The 13,907-nt window shown below is 31.9% G+C and overlaps 2 protein-coding genes across 2 annotated transcripts; one reads left to right on the top strand and one right to left on the bottom strand.

Annotated features, from left to right (window-relative positions):
* Positions 1–193: 193 nt before the first annotated feature.
* On the bottom strand, positions 194–2,240 carry LOC140871550 (high affinity nitrate transporter 2.5). The gene is made up of 2 exons (XM_073274101.1): positions 916–2,240; positions 194–825 (listed from the first exon to the last, which is right to left on the bottom strand). Exons 1-2 carry the CDS (start codon positions 2,058–2,060, stop codon positions 453–455), a joined length of 1,518 nt encoding a protein of 505 aa, XP_073130202.1. The 5' UTR covers positions 2,061–2,240; the 3' UTR covers positions 194–452.
* An 8,804-nt stretch (positions 2,241–11,044) lies between these two features.
* On the top strand, positions 11,045–11,859 carry LOC140872335 (uncharacterized). The gene has a single exon (XM_073275157.1). It carries the CDS (start codon positions 11,107–11,109, stop codon positions 11,620–11,622), a length of 516 nt encoding a protein of 171 aa, XP_073131258.1. The 5' UTR covers positions 11,045–11,106; the 3' UTR covers positions 11,623–11,859.
* The last annotated feature ends 2,048 nt before the right edge of the window (positions 11,860–13,907 follow it).

Below are 13,907 nucleotides of genomic sequence, written 5' to 3'. Positions count from 1 at the left end.
TGTGTGTAACGTACATATAACATAACTCTACTAACAAATTCTTCAACCAAAAAAAATTGAATGTGTCACATAATTAGCTCGATGACAACTCATTTCGGATCTCAACCGAATTTCATGGCCTAAACTGAATTTCAGGTTCTCACATTCACGGATAGAAAAACACACTTCAAAAGTAGAAGGCAAAGTCGATATATTAGAAGAGGCTTTCAAATCACCATTGTTCTTAAAACTACCTTCATGAAATCATCAGCACGCATAGCTGCCTTACAATCAAAAGACGAAAAACCAGAGAACTTAGCTGGGATACACAACTTATAACAAGCGTTTTCCACACCATTAATTTGCCAAATATGCAAGTGAAAGCAGAATATCAAATGTAACAAAAAAACATGCATGAATTGATCAGCTACTTTCTACCCATACATAAACACTACAAACAATGGGTTCAGAGTTCAGACGTAAGGATTTGGCGTTGTATTCGCAGGGGTTGGTGCTGAGTTCACTCTTTTGCCTCTTTCACTTCTGCTGTTTTCTGAGAATTTCAAGCTAGCCTTGTGAAAGCCCTTCTCTCTTTCTGCTGAAGTCCATTCGGAGACGTAGTAATCTTCTTCCGTTGTGCCTTTAGTCGACGGCCCGCAGAACATTCCACCCCATTGAGGGAAGTATATTAACATGATCACCAAAGTGCAGCATATCATCATCACCCCCATCAGTTCTAATCCTTTTTCGGTAGAGAATCGTGAACCTCGAAAGAATATAACTTGAGTAACAACCGCTCCTACGTTACCCCCGCCTCCGGTCATTCCAGATATGATGCCTAGAGACCTGATCATATATAAGATATAAGATATGATTTTTACTTCAATATGATGCGTGTTCACGAAAACGAAGACAAAAGAATAAGTGAAAACATACCTTCTTGAAACGAAAGGAACAACCCCGAATGTAAGCCCGCAAGCAGCTTGAACAAACACGGAAAATATGAGCATTATAGCGACTGATAAGCCCAAAGTTCCCGATTTTCCCAAAATTATACAGAATATTCCTCCCAATGTCTGCACAATCCACAGAGACCACAGCCTTCCTCGCATTCCGAATTTCTTGGCCATGAGATCCGACAGCATGCCTCCTCCTGGCCTGGAGAAAAGATTTGCTAATCCGAAACTTGCTGCTATGATTCCAGCTGTGTGAAGATTCACGTCGAATCTATCATAGAAGTACTGAGCAATGATGTTGTCTATGGTAAGTTCGACCCCGAAACAATATCCATAGGTAAGTGCCAGGATCCATCCTCTGTAATTCGTAATGGCGTTATAGAAAACCTTGGAGAAGTCGTCTTTATGCTTGTCTCCTGATTTGTGAAGCTCGGAGTAGTTTCCATCGGGTAAATCTTGGCCAAGAAAGAAGATGCCGTATGCCGATAAAGTTTGAAACAGGGCAGGGATGAAGAAAGCGATCCTCCAAGCGGTGAATTTGGTGGAGCCGATGTTGTGTATGAGATCGAATACTAATGGCATGATGAGCTGCGTTGCACCGCCGCCAAGATTTCCCCAGCCACCGGCCACGCCGTTGGCGGTACCGACCACATTGGCGGAGAACAAAGAGCTCATCCAAAACTGAGTCGAAACAAAAGTCGCTAAAGAGAAGCCGGTGAAGAAGCGAACCAGTAGGAACGAGACTGGAGAACTGGCTATGGAAGTGCAGTAAACTGCGGGTGCAGTGATGAGAGTGAGAGCGGCAGAGGCCAGGCGTGGCCCGAACAAGTCGCATGCCGTTCCCATGGCGATTCGGGCGAAAACCGCGCCTGAAACGGCGGCGATTCCAGCGTTTCCGATATCTGTGGCCGTGAGATTGAGGTTGTCTCGTATGATCGGCAACAGGGGTGGCGCAGCGAAGGTGGAGACGAAACAGGCGAAGAAAGACACCCAAGAAAGATGGAACGCTCTCATGTGAGGCGCTGCCACTGAAAACAGCCTGAACTCTGTGGCTTTGTGCTCAGAATCCACTGGAAGCGCAAATTTCTTCGGGTCGGATTCATATCCACCATTAGAGATCTCCATGTTCGATGCTAAAGTCCAAACAAGAAACCTCTGTTCGGGATTCAAGTTCAAAACTTTTTTCCAGGTCCGTATGGGCGAACGGGGATCTTTATAATGTTGGAGAAGTGACCTTTAACTGGCTACAAAGGGAATTCAAAAGGCTAAAAATTTTACACTGTCGCCGAGTCTCATGGATTGATTTCTTTTTTGACAGGTGGGAAGTGAAAACATTGAATTTCTTGACATGTGAAGCGGGTTGCTTGCGGAGAAATTGCTGCTAAAGTTTGATAATTAATGGCTAGTGGGGTGAAAGTTCAAATCTTTCTGCCCAATCGGACAGTGACGTTCGATTGATTCATTTGTTTCATCCATTGACTTTGGAACAAAGAATCCAAAGGGAATGTACAGTTTTTTGACTTGGTAAGCAATTCTTTGCTGGGATGGGATATTCTTGAATGGAGTAAAATGACAATCATGTCCTCCGGTTGTGCCATTCTGCCCATTCATGCATGATTCATTGACTAAGATTAAGGTTGCGTTTTCTTATTGCGATAAGTATAAAATTATATTAATAATTTTAAGCAATAATATATTTACTTGCTTTTTTAGGGCTCGTATTAACTCATAAAGCTAATCCATAGTTATCCAATTTATATTTTAAACCTTGATAATTTATTACAAATAAATGATGTGATAAATAATCATTATGTTTTTAATTGAAAAAATTACACTAATATCCTTCATTTACTTTCCAAAAAAATAATATGTGAAAATCTCGTTTTAAAAAATTATATAACATGCATATAAATTTCAAATACTTTAAGATATATTAATACATTTCATTTAATTTAAATATACGAAATGTCCATTTAAAAATTATAAAATATGAAAAAAATTTCTAATAATTTAATATATGATTAATACAGTTCATTAAAATTTATCCTTATTCATGGGGAAAAAATTTAACTCAATTTATTAATTTTTTTTAAAAAAATAATATTTATACTCAATAATTTGGGTCAATTAAAATAATTTACATTTTTCAATAAAAATCACAATCCCAATTTTATAAATAAAAACTAAAAATAAGATTATATATTATACACAAAGGACAAAATTGTAACTCGTCATTTAATCATAATATCAATCATAAAATTGATCCATTAAAGTAAACATGTGATTGTTTATGTATAATTATTCAACATCCTATAAAATTAGTTTAATAGTCCTAATATTATTTATCTATATATAATTAATCTCACTAAGTAAACACAACCTAAAAATATAAAGAAAACCACACGAGGATTAGATGAAACGAAGCAATCAATGGAGGGTATTTGTGACATTGAAGTACTTTTATTTTTGTGGGTGACAATTATTGACAGGTAATGTGATTTCACATTTGTCATGTTTTAATTTTTATTACTTGCTTTTAATTTACACACTAATCCAGCCTAACATTTTGCTAATTTTTTTTTACTAAGCCGGCACTTGAGAAATTATCTCTAAAGACAAAGGAAAACTGTTAAAACTTTCACCTACCCTTTCCCTTTCATTTAATACCATAGCATTAAATATAGGTTTAATCAGGTGTTCTATATGTACTTCATTTCTTCTTGTGTTTTAAGGGTGTTATGGTAATTTGATAACCAATATTTAATTATTTTGGCTTAGTTTATTGTTTAGCCAGCTCGGTGGGGGGGATATTCATGGTGGATACAGAATCTTTCTAGTTCCCAATAAACTATTATTAGTAATTATTAAATATATAAGATATTTAGTGTCCACTCTCTACGTGCGTGCTTCTAGGTTTCGTACATGCTTGCAAAGTTGGAATCGTATGCATGGCCCATATTTTTCAGAAAATAAATTCACATCTCAACATTTTACTATATACTTATGAAAATAATAAGAATTATAAATTATATTCGTACATATATTTGCCGAAGAGGAACCTGTTGGATGGCAGTGGGTTTTCTCTTATGTTCAATTAATTTTTTTCTGAAACAAAGATCAATTATACTTGCAAAAATAACTATTGAATGGTCAACTGAAATCAATTTTGGTGCTGATCAATAAAGCAAGGTGATAGTACAATATCTCGTCGCCGATCCTATGTCGATCGTTTAGAGAGACGTGCATTGACTTTGCTCATTAAGTTTCTTACAAATTAAACAAGTGGCTCACTGAATTTCGAGAAGTTTTATGATCCACCGGGTAAATTTCACCCAATAGATTTGGGCCGTTCATGGGGTCGGGCCCGATGAATAGGAGCCCGGGCCCCACATAATTATGTGGGACCCGGGCTGTTTTGGATGGTAGATGCTGCACCGGGTGAATTTAACTCGGTGCAGCATAGAATAAGCCCTGAATTTTCACAACGTAGGGTCTCAGAAACACCCTAGAATTCAGCTCATGATAATATCGAAGTTCGGAAAATATATAAGATTACAATCTTTAATCCTTAATTAAGGTTTTCTTTGGTGGTTTTGTTTTGATAATCAAAATTTGTAATGTTTTTATATGAAACTAAACATTTAGTTAAAAGGTCTGTACCGAGGCAAATATTTAATGTAACTAATTTAGAAAAGTACGCGAAAAAGAAGAGAGTTCTAGAATCTCATGTAGTTAATAAGGACTTAACTCTTAAGTTTATGAAAACTCCTGCTAGATATTGTAACTGATCAGTGTCATTTCAAATACTAGGAGTTCTTCTAGGGTTTTTTTGGTGACCGGTACAATGCCATATAAAAAATAAATAAATAAATCGCTACCTGTAACTTTTTTTTTAATGTCTTTCATGACTCAGTATTTACAATTTTGCAAAGCCGAGAAAGCAACTCCTATAAATAAAATGTTACTAATAACCGTTATTAAGGTACAAATTCATACGTCTTCTAAACGACTTTCATACTATTTCATATACAATTATTCCAATAGTACTTCTCTTTTCTGTTGAATCATATACTAACTTGAACGTCAGAATCATTTCGCTTTCGGACGGAGTCATCTCACCCTTTATCTTTGATACACATAAATATTTTCAAATCATTCAATTCGGTTTAATATTGACAAAATTGATTTGTTGATCATCGATTCGATGTAATTTATTGGATGTTAATAATCGCATTAGGATCCATATTCACAGTTAGAGATCCCCATATATGTTTGAGGATAAACAAGAACAACCTCCCTCTTTGAGCTATTTTTTGGGGTGGAGTTAAATCCAAGTCCATTTCTTAATATGGGGTGAGGTTGAGTAATATAGTGTATATAGGAGAAGTAATTACCTTCAATTGACTCCAAAGAGAATTCGAAAGGGTCGAAACGATGAGCTATCGCCGAGTCTCACTGACTATTTTACTTATCGACAGCTAGTGGAAATATATATGGGAGTTGTTGACATGTTAATCGGGTTTCTTGCAGAGAAATTGGAAAAATAATGGCCAGTGGGTGAAAATTAAGAAACAACTACCTAGTTTCCTAGACAGTGATATTCAAAGAACTAATTTCATTTGTTCCATCCATTGACTTTGGAGACAAGTACGTACGGATGCTTATAACGTTGGAGAAGTAACCTTTGATTTGCCCGCCCCGACACTTTCAAAGGGAAATCGAAAGGCAAAAAATGTTGCTCTATCGCCGAGTCTCGCCCATTAATTTACTTTTCGACGGTGGATATTGACATTGGAGATTTTAATGAGATCATTTTTTTAAAAAAATATATATATTTGCTCAGGTCTATTTTCTCAATTTCTCCGATGTACAAGAGAACTTCATTTTTTAATCCATTGACAATATTGGAGATTTTAATGCCCTCTCTTAAATTTTGATGTGAAAAAAAAATAATTTACTCTTAGGCATTATAAATTTTACACATAATTATTATTATTAATAAATTAATAAAATATCCTATAAAATTAAACCCCTCCATCATTAACCAACAATACATATTTGAAGAATGAAAAAAAAAAATTCTTCCTGCTTGTTGTTATATTTAATTTTCGTTGCTCTTTGTCGGTATTAATTCCAAAAAAAAAAATTCATCAATTAATCGAATGAAAGATGAAAATTGAATGTTAGTTTTGTTAGTCAAAATGCTAAACGCGAATTGAACAGAAACAATATACTAAAAACAAGTAATGATTGTAGTACAATACAACAGTATAACGAGTGCTTAGATACTGAACAATAATAAACAACTGATTAAACAGCAAGAAATTAACAGTAAAACAAATGAGAAATAATAAGAAAACTGTAAAGCAAACCGAGGTCGGTAACAAGTACAGTTTCCTTAAAATAGATTCGTCGCCTCCACAAGATGTTTGAGGATCAACACGTACAGACGTATATTTTTCAGGATACAACGAAAAAACTATTAGAAAATTAAGCACAAATTCACTACTCTGGCCAAAGATGGAGCTAAAGGAGGGGGGGGGGGGGGGGGGGGGCCCCTCAATTTTTCTAAATTATATATATATATACATATATATATATATATCATTATATAATTAATTAAATAAAAATAATTAAAAATGAACTTTTTTTATATTTGTGAGATCAATGTATTTTTCATTAATCCCGCAAGATCAAACTCTGATACAAAAATTCACATAATATGAATCACATTTAATTACAAAAAATTTGAAACAAATGTATTCGACGATTTAACAAATAAAAAACAGTTACCTTTAGATATGTATTTATATTTTTTTATTTGATTTTTTGTACAATCATCAATTTTTGAATGTATCAAACTACTAAAATTATAATCACTATTCTAAAAAATTGAAAAATAATATATATGTTAGTATGTCATAGATATTTTAATTAGATTAATTTAACTATTTTAATTTTAATTTCATAGAGCGTGGAGTTTTAGGTGTTAAATTTGTAATTAAATATGAAAGATTAATGTTTTAACATTTATTCGTTGATATTATACTTATGCATATTTTGTTCAAAATTTCATAATAAATTTAATCACTACTTATTTTAAAATTGTATTAAAAAATCGAGCATTTTAATTTATCTGAATGTAATATAAATGTAAATAAAAAAATTACATATTATTTTAATTTTTAATCTGCATGTTAAATATTTTCTTTGCAGTGATTAAAGTTTTAATTTTAGCATCTAAATATTGAAAAACTTTGAAATAATTATTTTTAACTTTTACATATTTTAATATGAAACCACATGTTTAATTAATTTTTATTTTAAATTTCATTATAAGAAATTCAGTTTTTTTTTTCAAAATTTTAATAAACTTTTCTCAATGATATGAATAAAAAATTACTTTTTTTTATTTTATTATGTATATATTTTTTAAATTTTTTTAATAATCAATAATTACATATACTAAGTTCGTCCCCTCACATAAAAATCTTAGCCCCGTCCCTGACTCCGGCGAATTCTTGAATCGTACCTTCACTTTATCACCAAAACTTAACAGATGACAAATGAAAAGCTAACAATATGAAATGCAAGAGAATACTTGAGTGAGATATTGAATATTGTGTGTGTGGATTGAGAAAATGAGCACATTATTTATAAGCTTCAAAAAACACACAAAGAGTCATAAGATTAATTAACTTAATTAATCTTTCAATTAACTCAAGAATGTGGAGAGCCAAAAGACACTCTCACATTCATGATCCATAATTTTCTTTCAAAAATTTTAATTTAAATAAATTTCCAATAATTTTAATTACTTATATTAAAATAGCTTTATTTCGTATCTTGTTGAATGTAGTTGTTATTAGTAATTTTAAGAAAATTTCAAGTAGTAGGGGATATTGTAACTTAAAATATATATGAACTTTAAAAATATATTATTAATTTATATTTCGTTATTTTATTTTAATCTGTGTTATGTATAATCATTCATATATAACAAAAAATTCTTAATATATATGCATCTACAATATCACATCACTTTTGTGATTTCTAATTCTCCGTCCTCCCTCGAAAATTTTTCTAGATCCACTGATCCACTCCGGTCCATGGATATATATCAAATGCCAATTATGTCCTCCGATTTTGCCATTCATTTCATGGACTCGGGTCGGGGGATATTGTGGGGATATGCATGGTGCATAATGTTTCCAGTTAAAAAAAATATTAGATGTGAAAAATTATATATATAAATCCTAAAAAAAATTCATGTTGTATATTTTAGCTGGGTTACCTTCATGGTGACATTTTACATTATAAATTACAAATATATCCTTGGATCTTATATTTTTATTCGTTATTACGTACACTTCATGAAAAGGCAAAGTGTCATCCTTTAGGACCCAAGTTAAGTGTACATGTACGATGCATGACTCAAATTTTCATTATAACCTTTCGATGCAAGAAAACAAAATATATATTTGCTTATTACCAAAATTATACAATTGTTATTACTGAAAACAAACCTGATTACAGCTGTCTTAGTTTTGTTGCTCGTTCTTTTAAAATATAAAATTTTATTTTGACTTAAAAAAAATATATCGTATAATTAATAACTCAAACAAAACCCCAGAATTTTCTCATACGTTAAGACCTCCTAGCTAGGTTCCCATATGGACAACTTACTTATAGGATGTTTTATAAAACTATTTGTTTATAATTTTTTTGTATTTAAAAGGTTTTAAAAATAAATATGTATTGAATGACTACTATATAAAAACCAGTTTAAAAAGTTTTGGGTTATTCTAAAAATATTAAAAAAATTCCACCCAAATTTTTTAAAATTATACTTGGATAGTTGGATAACATCTAAAAAAAACTTTTGATTTTTTACATAAAATCTTATCCATATACACATTTTAATTTTTTTCATTTATATATAAAATATTAAAAATATTTTTAAAGTACTTGCACATGTCCAAATAGATTGTAAGTTTCTCGTACGTAAACAAGTTAATTATAGAATTTCAACATCTATACGTTTCGTACGAAATTATGAATGGTCCCAGAAATTTGAGGAAGAGCAGCAGAATTGTGTGTATTAATTATAACTAAAAGTTCTAGAATATAAAAAATTTGCATACTTTATTCCTTAATTAATGGTTTCCTGGCTGATTACGATAAAAAGTCAGGTGGTAAAAATTGTAATTTGACGTTCCAAATAAAAGCAATATGTACTTGTCCCAGCACTACATAACTTTAATGTTGAGGTGGCTGTCGATTTTGGTATATATATATTGAAGCGATATTTAATTAGAAATTAAATAATAAAATCAGAATTATAACACCTTTTCACTTTGCAGTCTCGCTATATCTATATATTTCAAAAGGTTAATGATGTGTTTATCACAAAATGACTATTTGGGGATGGGTAAATTTCCGAGCGGAAAAGGTAAGTGAAGATACAAAATATATGAATATCTTATCCGTTTTTAGACGAAGTTCTACCCACATTCTTTTTAGAGAGTTCGTCCTCTCCCTCACCTTGCCCCCCAAAATGGGCTTTTATACTCACCCACCCGGGTCCTCAATGATTACTGGGTATGACCTTACTGACAACTTTTAGGGTGATAAGATGGTTATCACGTGTGATTTAGACCCCCATAATTTCCGGACAGAGCCCATTCCTTTGGATCGTGTTTAGTAATGATTGGATTTGTGATTTGATCCTGACATACTTCAAATAAACGTGGCCGTTTTCTGGCCCTAAAAATAGAAAGGCCGGGGCCCCACTGGTTTTCCTTTCCTTTCCTAACTTCCGAAGGCTTACTCCGGGAGGTTCTAGCTCCCATGCCCCTTACCCGGGTTCCTTTCGATCTCCTGTATCGGTCCGGATGCTAAGACCTCCCAGGTTAAGCCTTTCTTGCAGATCCCAGGTTACTGCCCCCCAGTCCTGGGTTCTATAATATGTCGTAGTTACACCATCCTCTCGAGTCCAATTCACCCGGGGTATCGTCATCCCGGGTATATGATATCATCACACTTTCTAAAGATAGTCGGGTTAGGACCTGCTCCGCTGTCCCGAGAGACTAATACAATCTTTTTGGGTCCAATCCACCCGGGGTATCGTCATCCCGGGTATGTGATATCATCACACTTCCTAAAGATAGTCGGGCTAGGACCTGCTCCGCTGTCCCGAGAGACTAATACCATCTTTTCGGGTCCAATCCACCCGGGGTATCGTCATCCCGGGTATGTGATATCAGTTAAGATGAGTTGTATAGAAGTGTTATATATATGTTAATTAATTGGAATGATATTATGATAATATCTTTGTTTTCATAAAAACAAATTAAAATCGCGATAATTTTATTCCTAGCTGCATGCATGCTGCATAAAAATTAAAAACTAGCTAGACTGCTTGCTAATAGTTTAGCTAAATCGCTTGCGACAATTTATTTGATTACCGTTCCACTTCTCTTGAGCGAAATTCAAACACGTTACGGGTCTATCCTTTTTTCTCTTTTATTTTCTTTTTTTCTGCTTGTATTATTATTTATTTTAATGGATAATTGTGATTTTTCATACTTGTTTGTTTTTAGTATTGTTGAGTTTCAGTTTTAATCTATATGTTATCTTTATTTATTTATTTATTTATTTATTTATTTATTTATTTATTTATTTATTTATTAAGTTTTATAATTTTAACCATTTTTCAACGTTACGATAACGTGATGCCATTGTCATGATAATAACATACATACGCTATATCATATCAACACAAATTGCCAAAGACCGAAAGTTATAGGGATATTGAGATTGAAATTTGGAAGAATCAAACTTGCAAACAACATATATATATACCTTACCAAAAATTGTAGTTTTCCTATTTTAATTTTTATTTCCCGATAAATTAAATCTATATCTATGAAATTACGTACATCTCTAATTTCTCTGAAACCAAGGGGAAGCCCTTGTTTTATATCTAGCGTCACACCACAAAAATTTGCATGAAATAAGAAACACCACTCATTCTTCAACTCCTCCTCCATATATAATCCAAAAATTAGTCAGAAATTCATTCTTTTCTCTTTTTTTCCCTTTATACATTAAACACAAGGAGAAGAAAAGAGAGACAGAGACCAAGACTCCCAAAAAAAAAACAATTCAAATGGCTCAGATCAAGCATCTCTTCCTAGCTGCAGCAGCCCTTCTCCTCTGTGTGACCCAGACCCCCTCCGCGGAGGCTCGGAGACTCTTCGAAGTCAACGCCTTCTGCCGCACATCCAGCCACCCCCAACTCTGCACAAAAATGGTCAACGGCGCCAAAAACTGGCACGACGCCTCAGCCAACGCCATGAAGTCGACTCTCGCCGTGGCTAAACGGCTCCAGTCCATGGCTCCTCTCTTGAAGCCGGCCGTAGCCGGCCTTCAGAAGATTAGCCGAGACTCGATCATGGACACTTGCATCGAAGATTTCGACTCCATTGTTTCGGATCTCGAAGTAAGCATAAAAGCTCTCGATGAGAATGACAAGGGCACACTTCTAGTACACTTGAGCGCGGCTTATAACAGCGACTGCGAAGACGCGCTAAACGAGTTCGGGGCCGACTTCCCCATGAGCAAAATCGCGGGGTACTTGGCCAAAGAGGTTGATAATTGTTTGGCTGTTGTGCAGCAAATATGATCAAGTTTCAACCAAAAGATATGCTATTATTATTATATATACTTTTAAGTATACGTTCGTGTGTTTGCTGCATGGATGTTAGGGTTTATTTATATGTCCGGAGAGAATTGAATGCCGTTTCTTTTCTCTGTTTCATGTCTTTTTAGGGTTTGTTCTATTGAGTCGTGTCATATTTGATCGTGTCATTTGTAATTGTTTGTTATAAATTATGATCTTAATAAACATCATTTAAGTTTAGTTATCGAAGGTTTTAAATATCGTGGCCAGGAACTTTTTTTTTTTTGGTTTTTCTTGAAGGCTAAATATCGTTCGAATTACACGTGTGTATATATATAATGCATGCATATCATATTGTTCAGATTAATTATCACATTTTCAGAACTATTTTTTCATTAATAATAACTTCGAACCCGTATAAATTGTGCACTGATAACTTTATAAGTTAAATTATTAGAGATATTTAACATGCATGATTTTCACAATAGGTTCGAGTTTAAAAATTATAATATATCACCAAATCCGATAAGATAATTAGCATTACGAGATAGTTAGTTATAAAAGTTAGTGATGGTTACTGGGTATAAAGGAACAATTACTCATATTGTACAAGCATACTTGACAATATATATGAACTCTCAATTTCTCTCCGTATCTTGCATTCTCTCTGAATCTGATCACCCTGCATTTTTAGGAGGTTAGCTACCTTGAATCAGCTACTCAATCAAAATTCAAAAGCCTACAAATGTTTTCAAAAAAAAATAAAAAATCAAAAGCCTACAAATGATATATTGCTCGATTTAATACACATATATGCATGACCCACACATACAACTTATGTATACTAGCTAGACATCAATGCACATGTGTTATGTAAGCATAATATTTATATACATAAAATAATACTATATTATTATAATTTTTAATTGTATATAAGCAATTCAATTTGAAATTAATAAATCAAAATGATATAAATAAAAAATAACTATAAGGACATGATTAATATGAAGGAATGAAATGAGAATGGAATGAGCATTCACATCTCATTCCTCGTACCTATGTTATGTTTGGTATGAACTTTGAAATGGTAATGACCATTCCCATGGGTATGGCTATTCTCATGTTCATGGATGGAATGATAATTCACACTCTCTCTTTTTATTTTTGTAAAATATTTTAGTTTATTTCTAACAATCTAACCACACACACACATATATATATATATATACATATATATATATATATATATATATATAATAACAACAATAACAATAATAATTAATATTATATATAAAACAACAAATTATTATATAATTATTTTACTATTATGTATAATAATTATTATCTCGTATAAATCCTTATTACTATTATGATTTATTTATGTATCTATTATTATTATTTATAAAATATTAATTAAAAAATATTTATTTATTTATTATCATTATAATAAAAATATATTCTATTATTTATTATTATTTTTATAACTAATATTAATAAAATAATATTATTATTATTATTTTTATTATTATAATAATTATTTATTTTTATTACTTAAAAAATATTATAGTATTAAAAAAATTTATAAATTATTCATAGAATAGTTTTATAATATATAAGTTAAATTAAATTAAATAGAATAGTTTTATAATATTATTAATTTATTATTTAATAATAATAATAATAATAACAACAACAACAACAACAACAACAACACATATGAGTAGTAATTATTTTTTTTCTTTTTGCTTAAAAATATTTATTATTAAAATAATTTCATTCCGTTTTTTTTATTCATTTTTTTTGATACCATTAATTGGAATGAAATAAAAGTATCATTTCATTCCTATTATTATTCTATTCCAATTAAATTTGATTTCATTTCTTCCTTAATTATCTTATTCTAATGTATCAATCATGCCCTAAATATATTGAGTACTTTAATTAATTTGTATATAAGAAGAGATTAAAGATAGAAAATAAGGGAGAATAATTCTGATGAAAATTGGAAGGTATAAGGACATTTATAGAATGTTTCAGTAACACATCAAAATAATTAATATAGGAGGTTTAACTTAAATATATGATATATAGAGTTTTTTAATGGTGCCCAATAACTATGCCCAACTTCGTGCCCACCATGTACAATAGGTGAGTTGACCAGCACAATTGGTGAGTTGACTTATACATGGTGGGCACGGAGTTAGGCATACTTGTTGGGCATCATAAAAGAACTCATGATAGATATATATATATTGTAGGCTTTGGCGGTCTATATAATACAACTATAA

This window comes from Henckelia pumila, unplaced genomic scaffold, assembly GCF_033568475.1.
Source record: "Henckelia pumila isolate YLH828 unplaced genomic scaffold, ASM3356847v2 CTG_461:::fragment_3, whole genome shotgun sequence".
Taxonomy (NCBI): Eukaryota; Viridiplantae; Streptophyta; class Magnoliopsida; order Lamiales; family Gesneriaceae; genus Henckelia; species Henckelia pumila.
Note: the sequence above shows the minus strand (reverse complement) of the source record. Positions and strands in the feature narration are given on the sequence as shown.